Below are 20,128 nucleotides of genomic sequence, written 5' to 3' on the forward strand. Positions count from 1 at the left end.
AGTACAGTACAGTACAGTACAGTACAGTACAGTACAGTACAGTACAGTACAGTACAGTACAGTACAGTACAGCACCACTCACTTCAGACGGGTCTGATTTCTCAAAAAAAAAAAAACTTTCTACGGCCAAAAATTCACAACATCCAGAATGACATTAGACTTCCTTTCACCTATAAACTGCCAGTCGATAGTTGATACAAATAGTGAACTTACTGATTCTCAAAGAAATCTCTCAGGAAAAAAGGACGGACTGATATGGAATACTATATGTGAACTCAACTGCAGACTAAAACTAAACTGAACTGTAGTGGGGGAAAGTAGTGGGAATTGCTGGCTGGCGTGCGTGCGTGCAGCATTACATAACCCCTGAGACAACGTGCACCATCCTGGGACTCGCTTGGCACCCCCTCCATCCTTGGGAAAGAAAAAACTATTATTGTGCAGCAGCGCTGGCTTTGCAGAAGGAGTCCATTAGTCTTGCAGACTGACATCATACATGCAGGACTCTATGCAGCAGGCACAAAGACACATCCCTATCCTTCTCAGATTATGCCACATCGCATTTGGACTAAATAAAAAAAACAAAAAAAACAAAGTCAGTTAGCTGTTCCTTCCTGTGTTTTCAAAGGCCCAGGTCCATTCTGACTAACACAGGATGGAGGGAGGAAGCCCATCCGTCTCAGGAAACTGCACGAGACAAACGGACGAGGAAAAATCGAGGGGGGGCAAAGCGAAAGTTGATCACGCATGATTTATAGGGAAATTACACTGCCGGAATAAAGTAGCGGTTAAAATAAGGGAGAAAAAAAAAATTCAATATGACCGTTGAATCGAGTCAGACTGATTAGGTTATTTCAGAAATGACATTCAGTACTTTAATATTATGAGCATGATCTCGACAGCCATCACAGATGAAAGGAAATAAAATACAAGGCAAGACTCTTGTATAGTCTGTCATCTTTAACAATCTGCTGATTGTGCAATGTTGCGCGCGCACACACACACACACACACACACACACACACACACACACACACACACACACACACACACACACACACACACACACACACACACACACACACACACACACACACACACACACACACACACACACACACACACACACACACACACACACACACACACACACACACACACACACACACACACACACAAGTCGGTCAGACCCGTGGTTGCCCCTAAAAGGCCTCTGCCCGGGCCTGGACCGAGCCCCTGCATGCCCAGGGTCCATATTTGGGCATGCCTGACACAGAACTCCACAAGCTGTCTGCATATACACCATATTTGGGCATGCCTGACACAGAACTCCTCAAGCTGTCTGCATATACACCATATTTGGGCATGCCTGACACAGAACTCCCGGGCCTGGGCCGGGCCCCTGCCCAGCGTCCATATATGGTGCTGGCCTGTTCTGACCCCCCCCCCCCCCAACACTCCATATGGAAAAAAAAAGAGATGGTCTGGCATTCCTCAGATTTAATTACATTTCACTCACCCCAGAGTTGTGGGTGACCAATCAGAGCCCGCTGTGACGTATGGAATCTGTTTGTAACCGCCCCTTTGTAAATAAATCTTTCACACCGAAGTTCCAGACTAATATATCTACCACACTACTCAAAAGTGGGGTCCAGGGTCTTGCATAGTTCCTTGAGGGGGTTCCAAATGGACCCTTGCAGGTTGGTAACTCTGAGAGTGTAAAATGTAACCAAATGGAACTTTACGGGTTCATTTGGTTCTATTTGCATATATACACTGAGTTATCGTAATAGTTAAACCTACAGTACATGCAACTTGTGCGTTGCACGTTATTTGAGGTTCATGCAACGTTATTTATACATAAAACAATTATAACGTAATCAAAACAACTACTATACGCGGCAGTCTGACCGCAAAACATTTATAGACCTTTAATTAGTTTATTTTTTTTAGCAAACAAATGTAATTTGCCGTCCTCCTCCCGTCATAATTCATTTTTCTGGTTGGTTGACGTCACAAACTCCTGTTTATTGCAGTTTGCACACTGTCAGCTGATGGCAGTAAATTAGCATCAGCTGGTCATAGTAATAATACACAAGTTAAAAGTCATGTGACGTGATGGATATATCGTTGCATGACCATTTCCACTTAGTGCGGTTAAACTGAGCAACTTCTCAGTTAACTGCAATAAGTAATACACAGTGCTACTCTAATGAGAGAACACTCGCATACAACCATATAAATCAATAAGTGGTTCTCAACCGCTGGTCCGGGGGACCACCAGTGGTCCTTGAGGGGGTTCCAGGTGGTCCCCATGCAGCTAAATGTGACCAGATTTGAATGAGAGCCTGCCATCACGCAAATCCAGCTTTTCACCAGAGGAGAAAACCTTTTTTTCTTCACATACTAGACTAGAGCATGTCTGAAATAAGTGTCAGAGCTGAAATCGACATTTAAATATGAAATAAATGCTTAAACATGTAGCTAGGTGTAATGTTAGAGACCACAGAAGTGAACCTTTCAAGCCTGTTTTCTCAACTCGCTGTTTTCTGCAAGACATTTAAGCAATGTTACACGAGAGGGTGTGGTTTAACGTGATTATTGCCACGACAGTGATGCGGTCAGGAACGAGACGTAGTCGAGTTCCGCAAGCATCTCTCCTAATGGTGACAGCATGGAAATACAGCATGGAAATGTGGACATATTCTTTAGTTTTGAGTCTGCAAGGGCTGCCTTAACCCATTTTGGGCGGAACCCCTTTTGGTGTTTAAGCATTATGTTGTACTTTAGCTGTTGAAAAATAGCAGATCTACATGCTCATGAAAATGTGGCCCAAATGTTTGAATATATTCTTTCAGAGTGAACGTATTTAACTCAAATCTTTGCTTCTGGGGATTCCCTGGCTGGAACTACATATTTTCAGATGGGGGGTCGGCGGCCAATTACAGATATATGTTGGGGTCCTTGACATGAAAGAACCACTGACATAGAAACATAGGGCTTTTCAGAAAACTGTCAGGATTTAAGGCATTTGTAGAATCTGTTCTCAGGTCTAAATGGGTTAAATCTCATCAAATCCGTGCAGAATAAATAATGGGCCTCAATATGTAAAGGGTTTGAAAACCACTGATATAAAATGTCTCCAGTGCAATGCATGCTGGGTCGTAGTGGAGGTTGTCCGTCCGTCCGAGGGCTAACTCAGGCTACGTCGCTGACCCTGGGAAGCCCAGCACAGCAGCAGCACTTTGCCCCCTCGCCTCGACAACCCAGGCAGGCACTGCCCGGTGCCAGGCTCTGCGCTCATCATCAGCGCTGTTTGGTCGCGGTCATCACGCCATCCCCTCTAGCATTGGCATGGTGTGCCCAGCTGCCAGCCACAGCACCCCCCCCCCCCCCCCCCCCCCCCCACTGGCCTTCACACAATGGCAATAAGCATGGCTGGCGTCGGGGCTCAAACGGCCTGTTGTTAATGAGCAGCACAGAACAGAAGCCACTGCTTGTTCTTCTTCAATTTGCCAGCGTTTTAATGATATGGACAGCGCTGCCATCAAAGCCACATTGCTCATGTTACAACCCTTCATAGCTCCACTCGTTCTTCTCCTCTCTCTTTTCCTCCGTGTTAGTCATTAGCATCTAACACAAACACAGAGAGGAGCGGAGAGAGAGAGAGAGAGAGAGAGAGAGAGAGAGAGAGAGAGAAGAGCCACTGTTGTCCAGGGGGAATAGTCTCCCCTCTATATCCAGACTGCTTATCTCCGATATAATGGGCCCTCATTGTGACAGATTGGACTCCACTAGTCAGATAATATGCCTTTCATTGTATTGTACGGAAATGTCTCTGTCACACAGCGCTCTCTCTGGGCATGGCTCAGAAAAGTACTGAGCTTTCAGAACAGTTCCTGGGCTTTTGTTTTAACCTGCGTGGCATGCCATATGGGTGGGGTCTAACTGCATAAGGAGGAGGACAAAACCCAAGATATTGACAAATTACCTGACACTCAGAGATAAGTATATTGATTTAGTAGGCAAAACAAAGCATGACAACCATCTGTAAACACAACTGACCCAGGTCTGGGGACAAAAGAGGTCCACAAGACAACCGCCGTAAATGCCCCTCTGGGGCAATTACGGCCTGAATGATACCTTACATTTGAGAGAGTCAAATAATTGAATTACCCGCTCATAATATGATAATAAGTATACTGTACCCTCCCTGGGGTATCATGACAATAAAACGTCAAAATAACAGATAAACATGTAATCATGACTATACTAGTTTAGATTAGTTAAGCATTTTAGTTTGGTATACGGACTGGTGTGTGTGTGTGTTTACATGGAAAACGGATGGCAGCCAGGAGGGGGTCATGGTCCCCAGTGTCGCGGGTCCCTCAGAACACAGGCCCAATCAGTGCTAGCCCACTGCTTAATGGATGGATGGCCCCCCGAAATTAATTAGCCTGACTAATGTAGTGTACACTTAATTATACTGGGCTGCCTTTTGATTTATAGCAGGCCAGACACACATGCGTCGCGTGCATGCGCACACACTCGCGCACACACACACACACACAGACACAATAGTTCAAGTCTGGCTAAAAATAAGTAAAAAAAAATACAAATAAAAACATTTAACACTACTGGTGAAAATGTCCCCAGAAAGGGTCCACTGACTGGGACAATGTCCAGCTGCATCTACACCGTCGGTTTCAACGTGAGGGCAGTGATGCAACGTGTATGACAACGTAGACTTTAGACGAGCATGAGGAAATATTAAACGGCACATAAATAACCGTTCTAGGACGGACACACACACACACACACACACACACACACACACACACACACACACACACACACACACACCACACACACACACACACACACACACACACACACACACACACACACACACACACACACACACACACACACACACACACACACACACACACACACACACACACACACACACACACACACACACACACACACACACACACACACACACACACACACACACACACAGAGAGAGAGAACTTGGGATTTAAAACTGAGAAATGTCCAGAGCATGGCTCCCCCAAAATCGCCTTCGCCTATGTCTTTTCTCTCTCTCTCTCTCTCTCCACGGGTATGGGCGTGTGCTGTGAGAGTGAGAGAGACCAGAATGTGAGAAGAAGGAATGATCCATCATTCTGGGCTTTGCCATTACGGAGCATTTTACAGCCTTCATTAGGAGCGAGGAGGGCCAGTCGGCGCTCTGCCGTCCCACCTTTAATTTCATGCTCCTCAAGTGAGAGAAAGGAACGGAGGACAAAAGGCGGGAAACAAGATTGATGCGCAGACAGGACAGGCCCGCCCCCCCCCCCTGCACAGGCCCCACCCCCTGCACTTCACGCCAGGCAGACAGGGAGCGCTGCTCAAAATAACACTCCCCCAGCAGGGTTCATTTCGTTATAGACTACGACTAAACACTGGAAGACTAAATAGGTCTAGACTTAATGGTGTGTTATTCAAAAGACTATATTTTCTGGCAAATTTAAAATTGCATTAAGACTCTGGGCCCTATTTTGCGCCGCCCCTTACAACTTAACACTACAATTATTTGCAATTTGCCAATCTACATCGACACGTTGGGAGCTTGTAGATCAGCTATTTGAACTATTTTAAAATGTATTAAAATAGTAATTAAAAAAAAAAGAGAAAAAAAAAGGCAAATAAGTTTAGGGATAAATAAAAAATATAGCTGTACGACAAAAAGACGACTAAGGTTTTTCAGAAGCCTATGCTTAAACATGTAGCTAGGTGTAATGTTAGACCACAGAAGTGAACCTTTTCAAGCCTGTTTTCTCAACTCGCTGTTTCTCTGCAAGACATTACTCTATAAGCCACCATCTCCAAAACTGGTGGGTCAAACTGAACAACCAATATGTCAATTTGAAGCTATGATTCCCTGCTTTCATATGACATGGAAAAAAACGAAAATTAAAAAAAAATCCAATGGCAGTCTCTCAGTCAAATTTGGCCACAAATCAAAATATTCCCCCACGGCCCAAAACTCTTTCAAATAGCAGGAGCAACGAGAGGCCAGCCTGGCCTAATGAAATCTGCCCATGTAGCAGCAGATCAGGTCCAATTAAAAACAGGCCCACGCCATGTCACGGGGACAGTAGATCAAGTCCGCAATTAACCTCACGGCTGGCCTCTATCAATCCTTCGGGCCGGCCAGCATGCAGCACACACACAATCTCTGCAAAGATATTAAATTTACGTTCTATTAAGTTTAATTAGGATAGGATTTTAAATATACTGGAGAGTCCAGGCACGGAGCCCTGGGCCTGTCATTGGCACCGCTTGATTCACGAGCAACGGGACACTTCTGGATGGACGACGCGCGGACGCACACACACACCTCTCCTACAGCCCCACAACCTCTCCACCCGACTATAGTTCAGGGCCCACAGGTGGTCGCTCTGCTACAACCGCGCGCACACACACACGCACACACACTAAAGGAGAATAAGCTAAGACATGTTACAATGTGGGCAGCATCACATATTGGCTATTTGTAACAGCCTGAGATATTTGACACCCGCAGCAGGCAGGCTAAAGATGGCCACAAAAAGAAACATTCGCCCCTCTCTCCCCCCCCCCCCCCCCCCCCCCCCCCGGTCACATGCACCTCTCCCCTGGATGGGACACCCACCCACCCCCCGGTCACATGCACCTCTCCCCTGGATGGAACACCCACCCACCCCCAGGACACCTGCATCTCTCCCCAGGATGGGACACCCACCCACCCCCCGGTCACATGCACCTCTCCCCTGGATGGGACACCCACCCACCCCCAGGACACCTGCATCTCTCCCCAGGATGGGACACCCACCCACCCCCCGGTCACATGCATCTCTTTCCTGGATGGGACACCCACCCACTCCCCGGTCACCTGCATCTCTCCCCTGGATGGAACACCCACCCCCAGGACACCTGCATCTCTCCCCTGGATGGGACACCCACCCACCCCCAGGACACCTGCATCTCTCCCCTGGATGGGACACCCACCCCCAGGACACCTGCATCTCTCCCCTGGATGGGACACCTGCATCTCTCCCCTGGATGGGACATCAACCCACCCCCAGGACACCTGCACCTCTCCCCTGGATGGAACACCCACCCACCTGCATCTCTCCCCTGGGTGGGACACCAACCCACCCCCAGGACACCTGCATCTCTCCCCTGGATGGGACACCCACCCACCTGCATCTCTCCCCTGGGTGGGACACCAACCGACCCCCAGGACACCTGCATCTCTCCCCTGGGTGGGACACCAACCCACCCCCAGGACACCTGCATCTCTCCCCTGGATGGGACACCCACCCACCCCCAGGACACCTGCATCTCTCCCCTGGATGGAACACCCACCCACCTGCATCCCCTGGGTGGGACACCCACCCACCCCCAGGACACCTGCATCTCTCCCCTGGATGGAACACCCACCCACCTGCATCCCCTGGGTGGGACACCCACCCACCCCCAGGACACCTGCATCTCTCCCATGTCATAATGTAGGACCTGGAAGCATTGTGAGCCTCATTCCTTCCAGGGGAGAGAGGGAAGAGATATGGGGGGGGGGGGGGGGGGGGGTACCCAAACCCAGACCACCTCTGGTTTCAGTTCAGCCCCAGAATTAGTCTCCACGTGGCTGTGTCTTTTGTTCCGCCAGTCAAAGGGCCACTGAATGGGGGTCAATTGAAGCCAATTCCCTCTGTCGGTCACAATTAATGGGGCTAGCCCTGGCGGAGGAAGGGAAAGGGGGGGGGGGCTCCTCTGGATACTGATCCCGCTGCACAAGCATGCCAGGAATTGGCCACCTGTGTCCAGCCCTGGGACAATGTCATACCCATCTCACAACCCCCCCACACCACCACCCCCAAGACCCCATCCAACCTCCTTTTCCGTGAATGCACGCACGCACGCACGCACGCACGCACGCACGCACGCACGCACGCACGCACAGACAGATACATCTATAAATGCCCCCCCCTTCTCTCTTACCGACCCAACCACCCACCCAAAAGGAAGGATGGGTAACTAAGAAAGGAGTGGCTGTACAGAGCATAGGCATCCACAATGGATCCAACACAGCGGTGAAGAGGAGCGGTGTAGCGTGCAGCCGCTCACAAAATGAGTGTTTTCTGAATCATTGGTCCTCCTTCACAAGGTCGGGCCAGAGGAACGCAGCCTACATGGGCTCCAGTGTTGTGTTTTTGGCATGCAGCAACATTTAGATTTTTAGTTTTAAGTCATAGTCTCTTGAATATAGTTTACATTTAGTTTTAGTCACATTTTAGTCACCTGGAATGTTTTAGTGTTAGTCCAGTTTTAATCGACTAAATATAAGATTTTTGTCGACTAAATCTACAGTTGATTTAGTCGACTAAAATGTATTTTGGCAGGCCTTGATGCCGTCTTTTTACACTTGCTGAAAATAGTTGATCTACAAGGTCACAACGCGTCGCAGCGTTGTGGGCTTGTATATCGGCTATTTTCAGCATGCAACCAAGTGTAAAATGACTTCCTAACATCTGATGATGATCTTCCTAACATTTTATTTTGACGAAATTGTCAGTATATTTAGTCTTATAGTTTTAGTCATCATAGCTTAGTTTTAATTTAGTTTCCATTTAGTTTCAGTGAAAAAGGGTATAGTCAACGAACATTTTTCGTCTTAGTTTTAGTCGACAAATCAACACTGCTGGGCTCTGCAATGGGGGTGGGTGTTCCCTTGGTGCATGTGTTTGGTCCGACAGTCCTACAGTCATGAGTCTGACAACCGTAGCCCAAACCCTGCAGCCCTAAAACCTAGCCTCACAGGAAGAAAAAAAAACACAGGAGGCAAGAAGAATGAATTTAACCTGCACGGTCGGTCTACAACCTCACACCAGTTTTAAACATTTCCGCCTGTAATGACCAGGAGTTCTTCTTTTATTCATCCATTGAGCACATACATACATTCATTCATTCGTTCATTCAGAGAGAGTGTGAGAGAAAGAGCGAGCCTCTCTGGGTCCTCCGAATCAATCTTGGGATAAGTATGGAAGATCGATCCGCCACATGGCCCCTCCCTCCTACAGTCCAGCACTTTGGCGGATGTGTGCTAATTGTCCTGCTGACATTAATTGTCATTAAAAGGGCCTAAAACGGCCTCTTGGCCGTGAGTTACGTGCCACGTTCGAGACTTATACGCCCCCCATTTGTTTACCGGTGACATCATTGCTCTCCTCTACCACTAACATACAAGTCGCTGTTAAATCAGACGGTTCCAGGCGCTGCCGCGTGGGATGGGTTTATACGAGGCGAGGGATGCTGCTCCTTTAATGAGTGTCTCACAAAGATGACATCATCAGCCACTGGTGTGGTGTTGATGCCCCCCCCCCCCCATTAAATGGCCTGTGTAATGTGTGGTATGTATAAGTAGGCTCTATCAAAGAGAGTGGTGGTGGGGGGGACAGTAGTGTGACTGGTGCTTTCACAGCCCACCGCTCTAACTTCCTGAGGGTCTCTTGAGTCTAAAGAGCCCCCCGCCCCCCCCCCCCTGCATTGCCTGCCTGTCCTGCCCCCTTCAAACAGGGCAAATCAATCAGATACATCTGGCCTAACAAATTGGTTGCCTGTGTGTGTCCTGTCCTGTCCTGTGTGTGTGTGTGCATGAGAGTGGGGCCAAGGTGCATAAGAAAAGGAGCTGGGCGGTGGGGGGGCCCGGGGGCAGAGACGGACACACACCCATGCAGGCCTTCTTACATATCCCTGGAAAAGGGGTCATGACCCCCCCGCACCACTTAAACAGCATTTCAGAGTGGTAGGGACAGAGAGAGGGTAAGCTTACCTACCACAGAGTAATGGGGGGGGGGGGGCAGACTAGGGTGATGACCAAATTATCTCACACAAACAACACGACACCTGCGTTTCTATTTCATTGATTGATCGAGTTTGGTTGGTTCCAGACAGTGTATAATATGATTCATGTTTCCCTGCCAACATAGTGCACCTGCATGCTTTAGTTTTAAAAACACATACACCACGGAAATGTTTATTACGATTCATACTGACAGATGCTATCCAAAATATCATCTTAATCAGATGTAATGAGATGTATTTTTTAATGCTAGGGCTAGCCATTGGATTATAAGTTAATATAAAAATGCCATCCTCCTGCCAACCTCCTCAATAGCGTCAGTGTTTGCACATCTGCTGGAATCAGTACCTCGACTTGTTATCGCCGCAGCCAACAGTGTAATATCTGACTGCACATGACCAAGCGCCTAACGTGATCCAATTAGAGCGCCCCAAATCCAATGTACCACAGAGGCGATTCCCATGGCGATCAATGGGCCAAACTTGGGATACAGGCAAGGCAGCGCGAGCCCAAACACACAGTGCAAACAAAAAAATGTGCTGACGCCGCGCAAACAAAAATGCTTCTGAGAAGTGACAATATTATGACCTCTCCATCCATCCATCCATCCCCGGGGGCTCGAGGTGAGGCCGATCCGATGCGCCCCACAGTGGCCGGACGACGTCCAGAGTGCAGGCTCCCTCCCACATCAAAAGCCCCTCTCCTATAGCTTACCTCACAGGATGAAGTCCTTCCTGAGTCATTTGAGCTAAACCACCCTCTCCATTCAGAGAGCTTCCCCTCCTCTTTCCTTCTGCTTTGAATGGAGACTAGCTCTGGTTTGAAAATGAACAATGCCCACACCTTGAACAGGCCCTCTGATACGGCCAAGCTATTGTGTTAAAGAGAGAGACACACACACACACACACACACACACACACACACACACACACACACACACACACACACACACACACACACACACACACACACACACACACACACACACACACACACACACACACACACACACACACACACACACACACACACACACACACACACACACACACACACACACACACACACACACAGTTGTTGTCCTGCTCGGTTTATCATAGGGCACCACTGTCTAACCCCTTTATGGCACGTTATGCCACTGACCCCCCCAATCTCCTCTCCTCCTCTCGGTGAGGAATGCAGAGTGACTGCACACAACACTGCCTCTCCCTGACCTCATTTGCACCGAGAGAAGGGGGGCAGGGAGGAAAGGGGGGGGGGGGAGGCAGGGAGGAAAGGGGGGGGGGGGGGGGGGGGGGAAGAGAAGTGAATGGCACCATAACATAACAATGCACTTGGAGGCGCAGTTGGCAAACACAGCTGGGCTAGCCAAAGTAGAGCAGATAATGAACCATAAATCTGGGGGAACAGTGGGGGGGCTACCAAAGTCACACACACACACACACACACACACACACACACACACACCACACACTACATATTCTAATACAGTGGTTCCCAAACTTTGGGGGTCGCGGCCTGACAATATTTGGGAACCGTTTCCAAAAGTGGTTTTCAACCCTTTTCACATCAAGGTCCATTATGTATTGGGCTATTTGAGCCACGGACCGCCGATTGATGTGATTTAGCCTCTCAGACCCGCACCACTAAAGAACATGTAGCAAAATTGTGTCCACAATTCCATGCTGTGCTGATGTTGGTACCATTAGGAGAGATCAAAATAACAATCCTTCTACATTGTGTAAACTTTTGAGAGCGTAAATGGTTTCATTTTACGCTCTCAAGAGATAAAGATATAGGTCCATTTGGTTACCATGCACCTCTCCATCATTAGGCTGCCCACCTGGAACCCCATCAAGGACCACTGGTTGAAAACCACTGGTCTAATGCATAAACGTTTTATGATACAGACAACGCTATGCATGCTTAACCACAATCCACTCTGCCCTCTCTCCACTGTTGTTTTCGTCGACTAATACTATGACGAAAAATGTTCGTCATTTTTTCACTGACGAAAACTACATAAAAACTAAATAAAAACGAAGACACGATGACTAAAACTATGACTAAATATACTGTCGATGAACAAATACAAACTAGACTAACATGTTTGCAAGGGACTAGTGGAGAAGAGATCCAGTATAAGTAAAAGACAAGTCATTTTACACTTGGTTGCATGCTGAAATTAGCAGATCTACAAGCGTTGTGAGCTTGTAGATCTGATATTTTCAGCAAGTTAAGTGTAAAATCAGGCATCAAGGCCCGCCAAAACACATTTTGTTCGACTAAATCACCTGTAGATTATAGTCGACTAAAATCTTATGATATTTAGTCGACTAAAACTAGACAAACACTAAAACATTCCGGGTGACTAAAATGTGACTAAAACTAAATGAAAACTATTCTAGAGCCTATGACTAAAACTATAATGGTGCCAGAAACAACACTGCCTCTCTCAGTCATTGCTCCTGCTTTGACGTGTATACTGTAGCAAATGTTGTTTCTCTAGGTTCTGTGTGTTTACGAATGTTAAATGTTTGTCCCCGTCATTGTCTTGTATTTATTGTTACTGGCAGAGCTGTGTTACATTATTTATTTCACCTCTTCTCTTGGCCAGTTCACACTTGTAAAAGAGACTTTAGTCTCAATGTGCCAATATAGTTTTTTTTTTACCCCCCTTCCACAAATGTCAAAAATAACATTGTTGTGTCCATTTTCACTATTTGTCTTTAGCATTTCACGCACGCGCGCACACGCACACACACACACACACACACACACACACACACACACACACACACACACACACACACACACACACACACACACACACACACACACACACACACACACACACACACACACACACACACACACACACACACACACACACACACACACACACACACACACACACACACACACACACACACACACACAATCATTAGGGCCGCCTGCTGCCATCATTCATATTTCAGCTGCGATCCAAGAACACTCACCTCAATAACCTCCTTTGAGTCCAGCCTGAAGTTGAAGTCCCCGAAGACAAAATATGGCAGCCTCTCGTAGCGCTGGTCCGTGATTCTGCAAAATGACACAAGTTATTATCCGCGAGGAGGCTTCAGGTTTCAAACAGTCAGCAGTTGATTCATCTGTGATGGATCCTGGCAGGGTATCCAATTAATAAGGGCCGCGGCATCCGACAAATATTGATCCTCAAAAAGAAAAAAAAAGTTCACTATAAAAAAAGAAAAAAAACTGTTTGCCGCAGGAAAACATTTCTTCTGAAATGCATTCCAAGAGCCGTCTGAAAATGAATTATTATTAAACATACAAATATTAAAAAAAAAAAAAATACTGCATCATGGTGGGGGGGGGGGGGGAGAGACACATTAGCATGAAATGCATATAAAGAGATGATGAGTTGCACTTGGCTGAACAGGTCAAGAGCTGAAAGTGAGGAGTCTGAGTGAGGTCTTAGCTTAATGAGGACCACAGCACCACCTGGTGGTCAGCACACCTTATGTTATGGGGCGAGAAAAGTGTTTCACCTTGAGTGGAGGAGAAACAAACAAAAGTGTGTGTTTTGCAAATTGTCTCCCTCTCCGTCGTGTAGCCATTTAATAAGTGAATGCTTTTGGACTGTCCTTTTGTTTTTTTATATGGTTTGTTGCTTTTTTTATGGCATTCGTGATTTATCGTTGACAGGAAAAAAAAGGGGAAAAAAAGAAAAAAGTAGGGGAGCGAATAAGATGGCAAGAGACAGAGAGGATGATGGGGAACGTACTGGGATGGGACGACTAAGGAAAACAAAAAATAAAATAAAAAAATAAATAAAACAGGGAAACGATAATGAAGAGCACAGGGCGTATACGCTGTAAAATCCTGAGTATTAATTTAACTATGAGAGTGTACAAATGCAACCAAATTGCCCCGTACATGTCCAATGTAAAACAACAGTTTGGTTTGATTTGCCGACTCTGTTACAAATTTATAAATGAACAGAGTATATATATATATATATATATATATATATATATATATATATATATATATATATATATATATATATATATATATATATACTTTGCATATACGGTATATACGCATGCAACAAACATCACAAGTGTTCAATTTGTGCTCAGTCAGTGTGCATTTTTATACGCTGAACATTTCAGTGTACGTACCCGGGCACCCCTGAGCTTAAAAATAAATTCCCCCAATATGTGATTAAAGACATTCCCAAATTGCAATAGGCATCGTTTAATGCGTAGAGTGAAATAGTTTGTTTTCCCGAATCGCAGGAGCATGAGAGATTGAAAAACAATCTCGCAGCCTGTACCCGCAAGTCCAAACCTCCACACTGTCTGCAACGAGAGACATCTTTATGAATTTGAACTTGAATTTATGGTTTAACCCATTTAGACCTGAGGACGATTCTACAAAATGTCTTCTAAAGACCTGACAGTTTTCTGAAAAACCTATGTTTCCCCCCCAGAAGCAAAGATTTGAGTTAAAAACGTTCACTGCGAAAGAATATATACTGGGTATTCAAATATTTCCACCACATTTTCCTGATTTAAAAAAAATAGCAGATCTACAAGCTCGTAGCGCGGCACTCGGTGCCGCGCTATGAGCTTGTAGATCTGCTATTTTTCAAGAGCTAAAGTAGCCTATAACATAATGCTTAAAAACACCAAAAGGGGTTCCCGCCCCGAATGGGTTAACGCGTAAATGCCAAGGTTGAGTTCAATTTAGTCTCAATAGATCACACAAGACTTGGACTTGAACTATAAGGATTAAGCCCCGACTTATACTCCCATCGTGTACGAACGTCAGTCGTCGAAAAATGGCAGATCTACAAACTCACGTCATGTTCTCGCACGCGCCGCGCAACACCGCCGTACGGCAGAGCACAAGTTATTACGCATTACTCCCTTGTTTGTGCCCATTTTATGTCTCTTATGGCTGTTTTTAATCAAATATACTTTTATGGCTCTTGGCTTGTTAATATTTTTGATGTACTACACTCATAAACGGTAGTTTCCCCCCCCCCCCCCCCGAGCCGAGGGTACGTTGGGAGGGAGTTCTCCGTGTGGGAATAATATTCATGGAGTCCAGAACAACCTCTCCGTGACATGGAATGCTTCCAGAAACTCTGGAACGAACTCTCGTGGCATCCCCTGGCCGCGGCATTTCAGAAAGAAATGCACCTAAGCGACATATAATTAACTCCTCCACCTCATCACTGACTTTAAAAGTGGCTCCTCCGCGGAGCACAGATAAGAAATTAAAGCCCGTGGGGAGGGGCATGGGGGGGGGGGTGCCCACTGCCCAGCCTCTTGAGTAATTAATGATTCAGGATGCTTGGCTCGCTATCTCTGCTAATCGGGGGGGATAAATCTCGTAGCGTAGACTTCCCAGGCCCTGATAACAATATATTTATGGGGCCGTAAAGAGAGATGCCTCTTCTCTCTGTGGTCTCTCTCTCTCTCTCTCTTGGTCTCTCTCTCTCGTGGTCTCTCTCTCTCTCTCTCTGCTGTCGTAAAGAATAGCCAAGCAGGAAGGAGGTGCATGCGTGGGGAATGGGGGACTTGGAGTCAAGACACGACTGGGAAAATAATAGCCATTATACTGAAGACTACATTTTGTCACTCCATTATATTAAGTAGAAAGTAAAATAATTTGATTGGTCGCCTGGGGCACCGGCGTCAGCTGCTAACAAGTGCATAATAGCGAATGTCAAAATTAGCTTTCGTTTTTTTTCTTCTCGCTTGTTGTGTGCATGTGCTTGTTATTATTATTCAGTGATGGAAAACTACCATATAATGGCATGATGGCCGGTTTATGGCCATGGTTGATGGATATGTAGGATGTTACTGTGTGTGTGTGTGTGTGTGTGTGTACATCAGGGGTGCCCAAAAGGTAGATCGCAATCTACCACTAGATCACAATGGCTGTGCAGGTGGATCACATGACATGCCCCTAAAGAATATTTAATTTAAATCTAAAAACAATTTGAATTAAATTGACTTGATTGTTTGACTGACATAAAAAAGGGCCTGTCAGCTCAATGCAATACTTTGTTTTCAAGAGTGTTGCTGCGCACAAATGTCAGTAGATTACAAATGAAATACAAAAAAACTACCCATTTCATTTCTCCCCTTTCCCATTCCAAGTGCATTTGTCTTAAATGTAATGCCAGCGCCGCTATTCCAAAGCCATTTTCAGCAATGGTATTATGTTTTTGGTGGGTAGATCATGTTGAGCTGGTCATTTTGAAAGTAGCTCTCAAGTCAAAAAAAGTGTGGGCACCCCTGGTGTACATGCTTGCATAATGCTTCGCACAGACACAAATAAAGGGTCCTTCTTTCCCATATCAAATATTTGGAATCCGATAAAGGTGACATCCACTTGTATTAAAAAAAATAATAATAATCATAGCATAGCCCATTTTATTATTAACACTTTGACTACTATTCACGAGTTGCTCGAGTTCATTATTGTAGAACACTTTCCCTGCTATTCGCGAGTTGTCCGAGTTATGTTTTCATTGTTTAATCCACATTTCTAATCAGTTTTAAGTCATACGGGCAATCCACCGGACAGAATGGGAATTCAACCTGTTAACAGTATCATATGGCAAAGATCAGGTAATGATTTTCCTTGTACCTGGTTGTTTGGAGTTTTCATGTGCCTAAACAGGTAAGTGGTCCTTGGAATGGGCTTTAAAAGGGACTCCATGCTGGGAAGGCTATACGACCACAACTATCACCTGTCCTGTAGTGTACAGTCTACACCAGGCGTGCACACACTTTGACTTTGTAAAATGACCAGCTCAACAAGATCTACCACCAAAAAAAATATGCCATTGCTGAAAATATTTATTTTTAAAAACCTTGAGGGGGGGTTTGGAATAGCGACGCTGGTGTTACACTGTAAGATAAACACACTTGGAATGGGAAATAAAGAGGGAAATAGAATTGGTAGTTTTTAGTTTAGTTTATTTTAGGTATATATATAACTTCTATACCAAATAAGTTATAACGGCTACTGCCGTTTGTACGCCCTCTTGAAACACTCAAAGTATTGCATTGTGGGTTTGACTTGAGCTGACGGGACCTATTTGATGTCAACCAAGTCACCTTCATTGAAGAGTGGTCTTCTACACTGTGATCCTATAGAATCCTGAGTGTTCATTTGACAAGACAGTGTACAAGTTAATTTCTACATTCTTGGAGTTACCAATGGATAAATCAACGCTGAGGATTAGCAGTTAGAATGTGTGCGTGTGCTTGTGCATGCACACACACACTTGTGCACACATTAGCTTGCTGCTAATACACTCTGAACAACAGCAGTGATGATGTCATTGACGACCTTCCATCCTGGTGCTAAAAGACTGGGCTCTATTCAAACTGGGCCAGTTTATCCCGCCATCGTCCTCTTCTTGAGGCTAGTGTAATAAAATGGCCGTATACAGGCGGCTGTGGCTGTCGTTACAGGCGTGGGAACTAATGCATTCCTGCTTTTAATAAGCCATTTACTGTGCTTCTGTTACTTTGGGTGACGGAAACAACAGTCAGAATAATTCTAATAAAAAAGACCCCATTTGATTTCAGTTGATTCTACTATAGGCCAGGCAGTTGTGCCACTCTCTGATTTAGAGACAACAGCCAAGGGTATAAGCAGGGCATCAGACGACTGAAGGAGGAGAAACCCAGGATAAATAAAATTAACCCTCAGACTGCCAGCCCACTAGCAGCTTTTCAGTGCCTTCTTCCAGCTCTATTCATACTTTTAATTCATAATTTTAATTGTTAACGAGCAATAACATCCGCTAGTTTTTTGCACTTCATGTGCTACACAGTCATTGGTCCGGAATGCTAAGCTATCATCGTATATTTGTATATCTAAGTCAAATTAAGCTCTAATCAAGCCCCAAATATCACATTTTACGCGTGATCTACCATGCACGCGAGGATTTCGGCCGGTTTTAGGTAGATTACATCGGCCGTTAGCCAAACTAGCCAAAAGTTGCTACATTTTGCTACATTAAACCCCCGATTATAGGGAATAAAACAAACCCGTCAATTCCGTCAACGGAAGGTTTGGATTTATTGTTTCAATCCGTCAATTGTAGTTCAAGGGTTAAAGAGAGAATATATAGGGCAGAGTCTGAAATGAAGAACATGAAGAGAGGCACTGAGAGAAAATGAGAGAGAGATAAACTAGAAGTCTCCACCAGGTCAGGTTGTGGCCTCCTGGTGGCGCTATAATAGGACAATGTGAAAAGGGTGCCATTTGTTCTCACGCCTTTGATGGCAATTGGATGATTTGAGGCATTTTGTTCCAAAAATGTGTTGCAAAAATCCACCCGTTGGTGGCGCTTTATCAGGCCAATGTGAAAAGGGTGATATATTCCTCAGCCTAGTAGGAAAGTCTGTGAAAGATTTCAGGTAAATTGCAAATGACGAGGTTTTTGTTCAAAACAGGCCAATCCTGCAAACTTTGAAAGCCAATGTTAGCCAATTAGGATGGAATATGAAATATCGGACAGATCCATCTTGAGCACATGACTATAGAGATAGTCAAAGTGTGTAACAATTTGCGCAAAAATGCGTTTTACAAAAGTCGGTTGGTAACGGACACACACACACACACACACACACACACACACACACACACACACACACACACACACACACACACACACACACACACACACACACACACACACACACACACACACACACACACACACACACACACACACACACACACACACACACACACACACACACACACACACACACACACACACACACGTCTTTGGCCTGGTGGAGACAATTACAATTCAGACATTTAGCAGACATTCTTATCCAGAGTGACTCAAGTACGAGATCAGAGTAATGGCACATGGATCCCTGATCATGATCAACAGAGCAGAGGGTAAACAAACAGCATCAGGTGACAATGCAGTGCTTCAAAGACTAGGAGGACACAACAATGTAAAGGGGAACACAATCCTAGCATCTGTCCAAACAGAATGCTGTCTAAATAACATTCCTAAACGTTACGTGGTCAAGCAAAACTAAATAAAAAAAAGTAACAAAAACGCGAACAAGTGAGTGAAGGAACTAACGTAGAACACCTGCATAGTACGAAGTACAACCACTAGCCAAAACTAACAAGGATAAAAGGAAAACAGAGGTTGAAATTAAGAAAAGGAGGAGAAGCAGAGAGAGAGAGAGAGAGAGAGAGAGAGAGAGAGAGCATGACAGAGAAAGTGAGCGGGCGTATGTGTTTTTCTCCGCAGCCCCATGAAGGCATGTCTTTTCTCCCTCTGTGTTGTGTGCCCACAGCTTTATTCCGCTAACAGCCATGTCTAATTCCCGCAGCCTGGTGGTTTTGTGTGCGGGCCCTTAGGTATCAGCCACAGGTCAGAAGGTAACCCTCTGTTTTACAAGATCATTTCCTAAAGCACTCGTTGTGACCCGGGCTCCGTGTGAAAGTTGACTTTTGCCTTGCATGGCCTTTGTGCGGGGGCAGGGCTGGGGGTTGTTGGAGAGAAGAATCACCAACCACATTAGCTCCAGCGGACTGAGTGTGAATGGTGGGGTGTGGGGGGGGGGCTTGCAGGGTGGGGGGTCCCCGCCGAAGGAGGCCCGGCTTCCTTTGGGCCACAACCTTTTCCCGTCCCCTCGCCGCGGGGGGGCCCATTAGCGGCGTCATCGCAGTTCATTCAGGCAAACTGTAACAGTGTCAGCGAACATTCTCCCACAAAGACGCACCTCTTTACACAGTCTATAAACACGCTGCACCCCCCACCAATTCATCCCCCAGCGGTGACACTATACTGAAAGGGGACGTTCTCACTGAGGGTGTGTGTGTGTGTGTGTGTGTGTGTGTGTGTGTGTGTGTGTGTGTGTGTGTGTTGGAGGAGGGGGGGGGGCATGCACATGCACACCATCTCTGCTTCACCCAGGCTTCTTATTGTTAGACTATATACTGGTTGTAAAGTGGCCAGAGCACCATCTCAAATCACTTAATAATATACACACGCACGCAAACTGCCCACATGTAAGTGAGCCGACAGGGGGTGCATACGCTTTTCCGACATCATGTCAATAGTCCCGACCTGCGGAAAACGACTGGGTTAAGGTTGGCGAACACGCGTTAAGGTTGGCAAACATGCGTTAAACATATTCCTT

The 20,128-nt window shown here is 45.9% G+C and overlaps 1 protein-coding gene across 3 annotated transcripts in view; it reads right to left on the minus strand.

Moving 5' to 3' along the window:
• inpp5a (inositol polyphosphate-5-phosphatase A) overlaps positions 1 to 20,128 on the minus strand; it is a 244,203-nt gene that overhangs the window by 55,101 nt on the left and 168,974 nt on the right. For all 3 annotated transcript variants that reach the window (XM_079511579.1, XM_079511580.1, XM_079511581.1), the window contains one exon: positions 12,914 to 12,998. In XM_079511579.1, coding sequence (XP_079367705.1) covers positions 12,914 to 12,998 — 85 coding nt within the window. The remainder of the gene's footprint in view (positions 1 to 12,913; positions 12,999 to 20,128) is intronic.

This window comes from Electrona antarctica, assembly GCF_951216825.1.
Source record: "Electrona antarctica genome assembly, chromosome: 10".
Classification (NCBI taxonomy): Eukaryota; Metazoa; Chordata; class Actinopteri; order Myctophiformes; family Myctophidae; genus Electrona; species Electrona antarctica.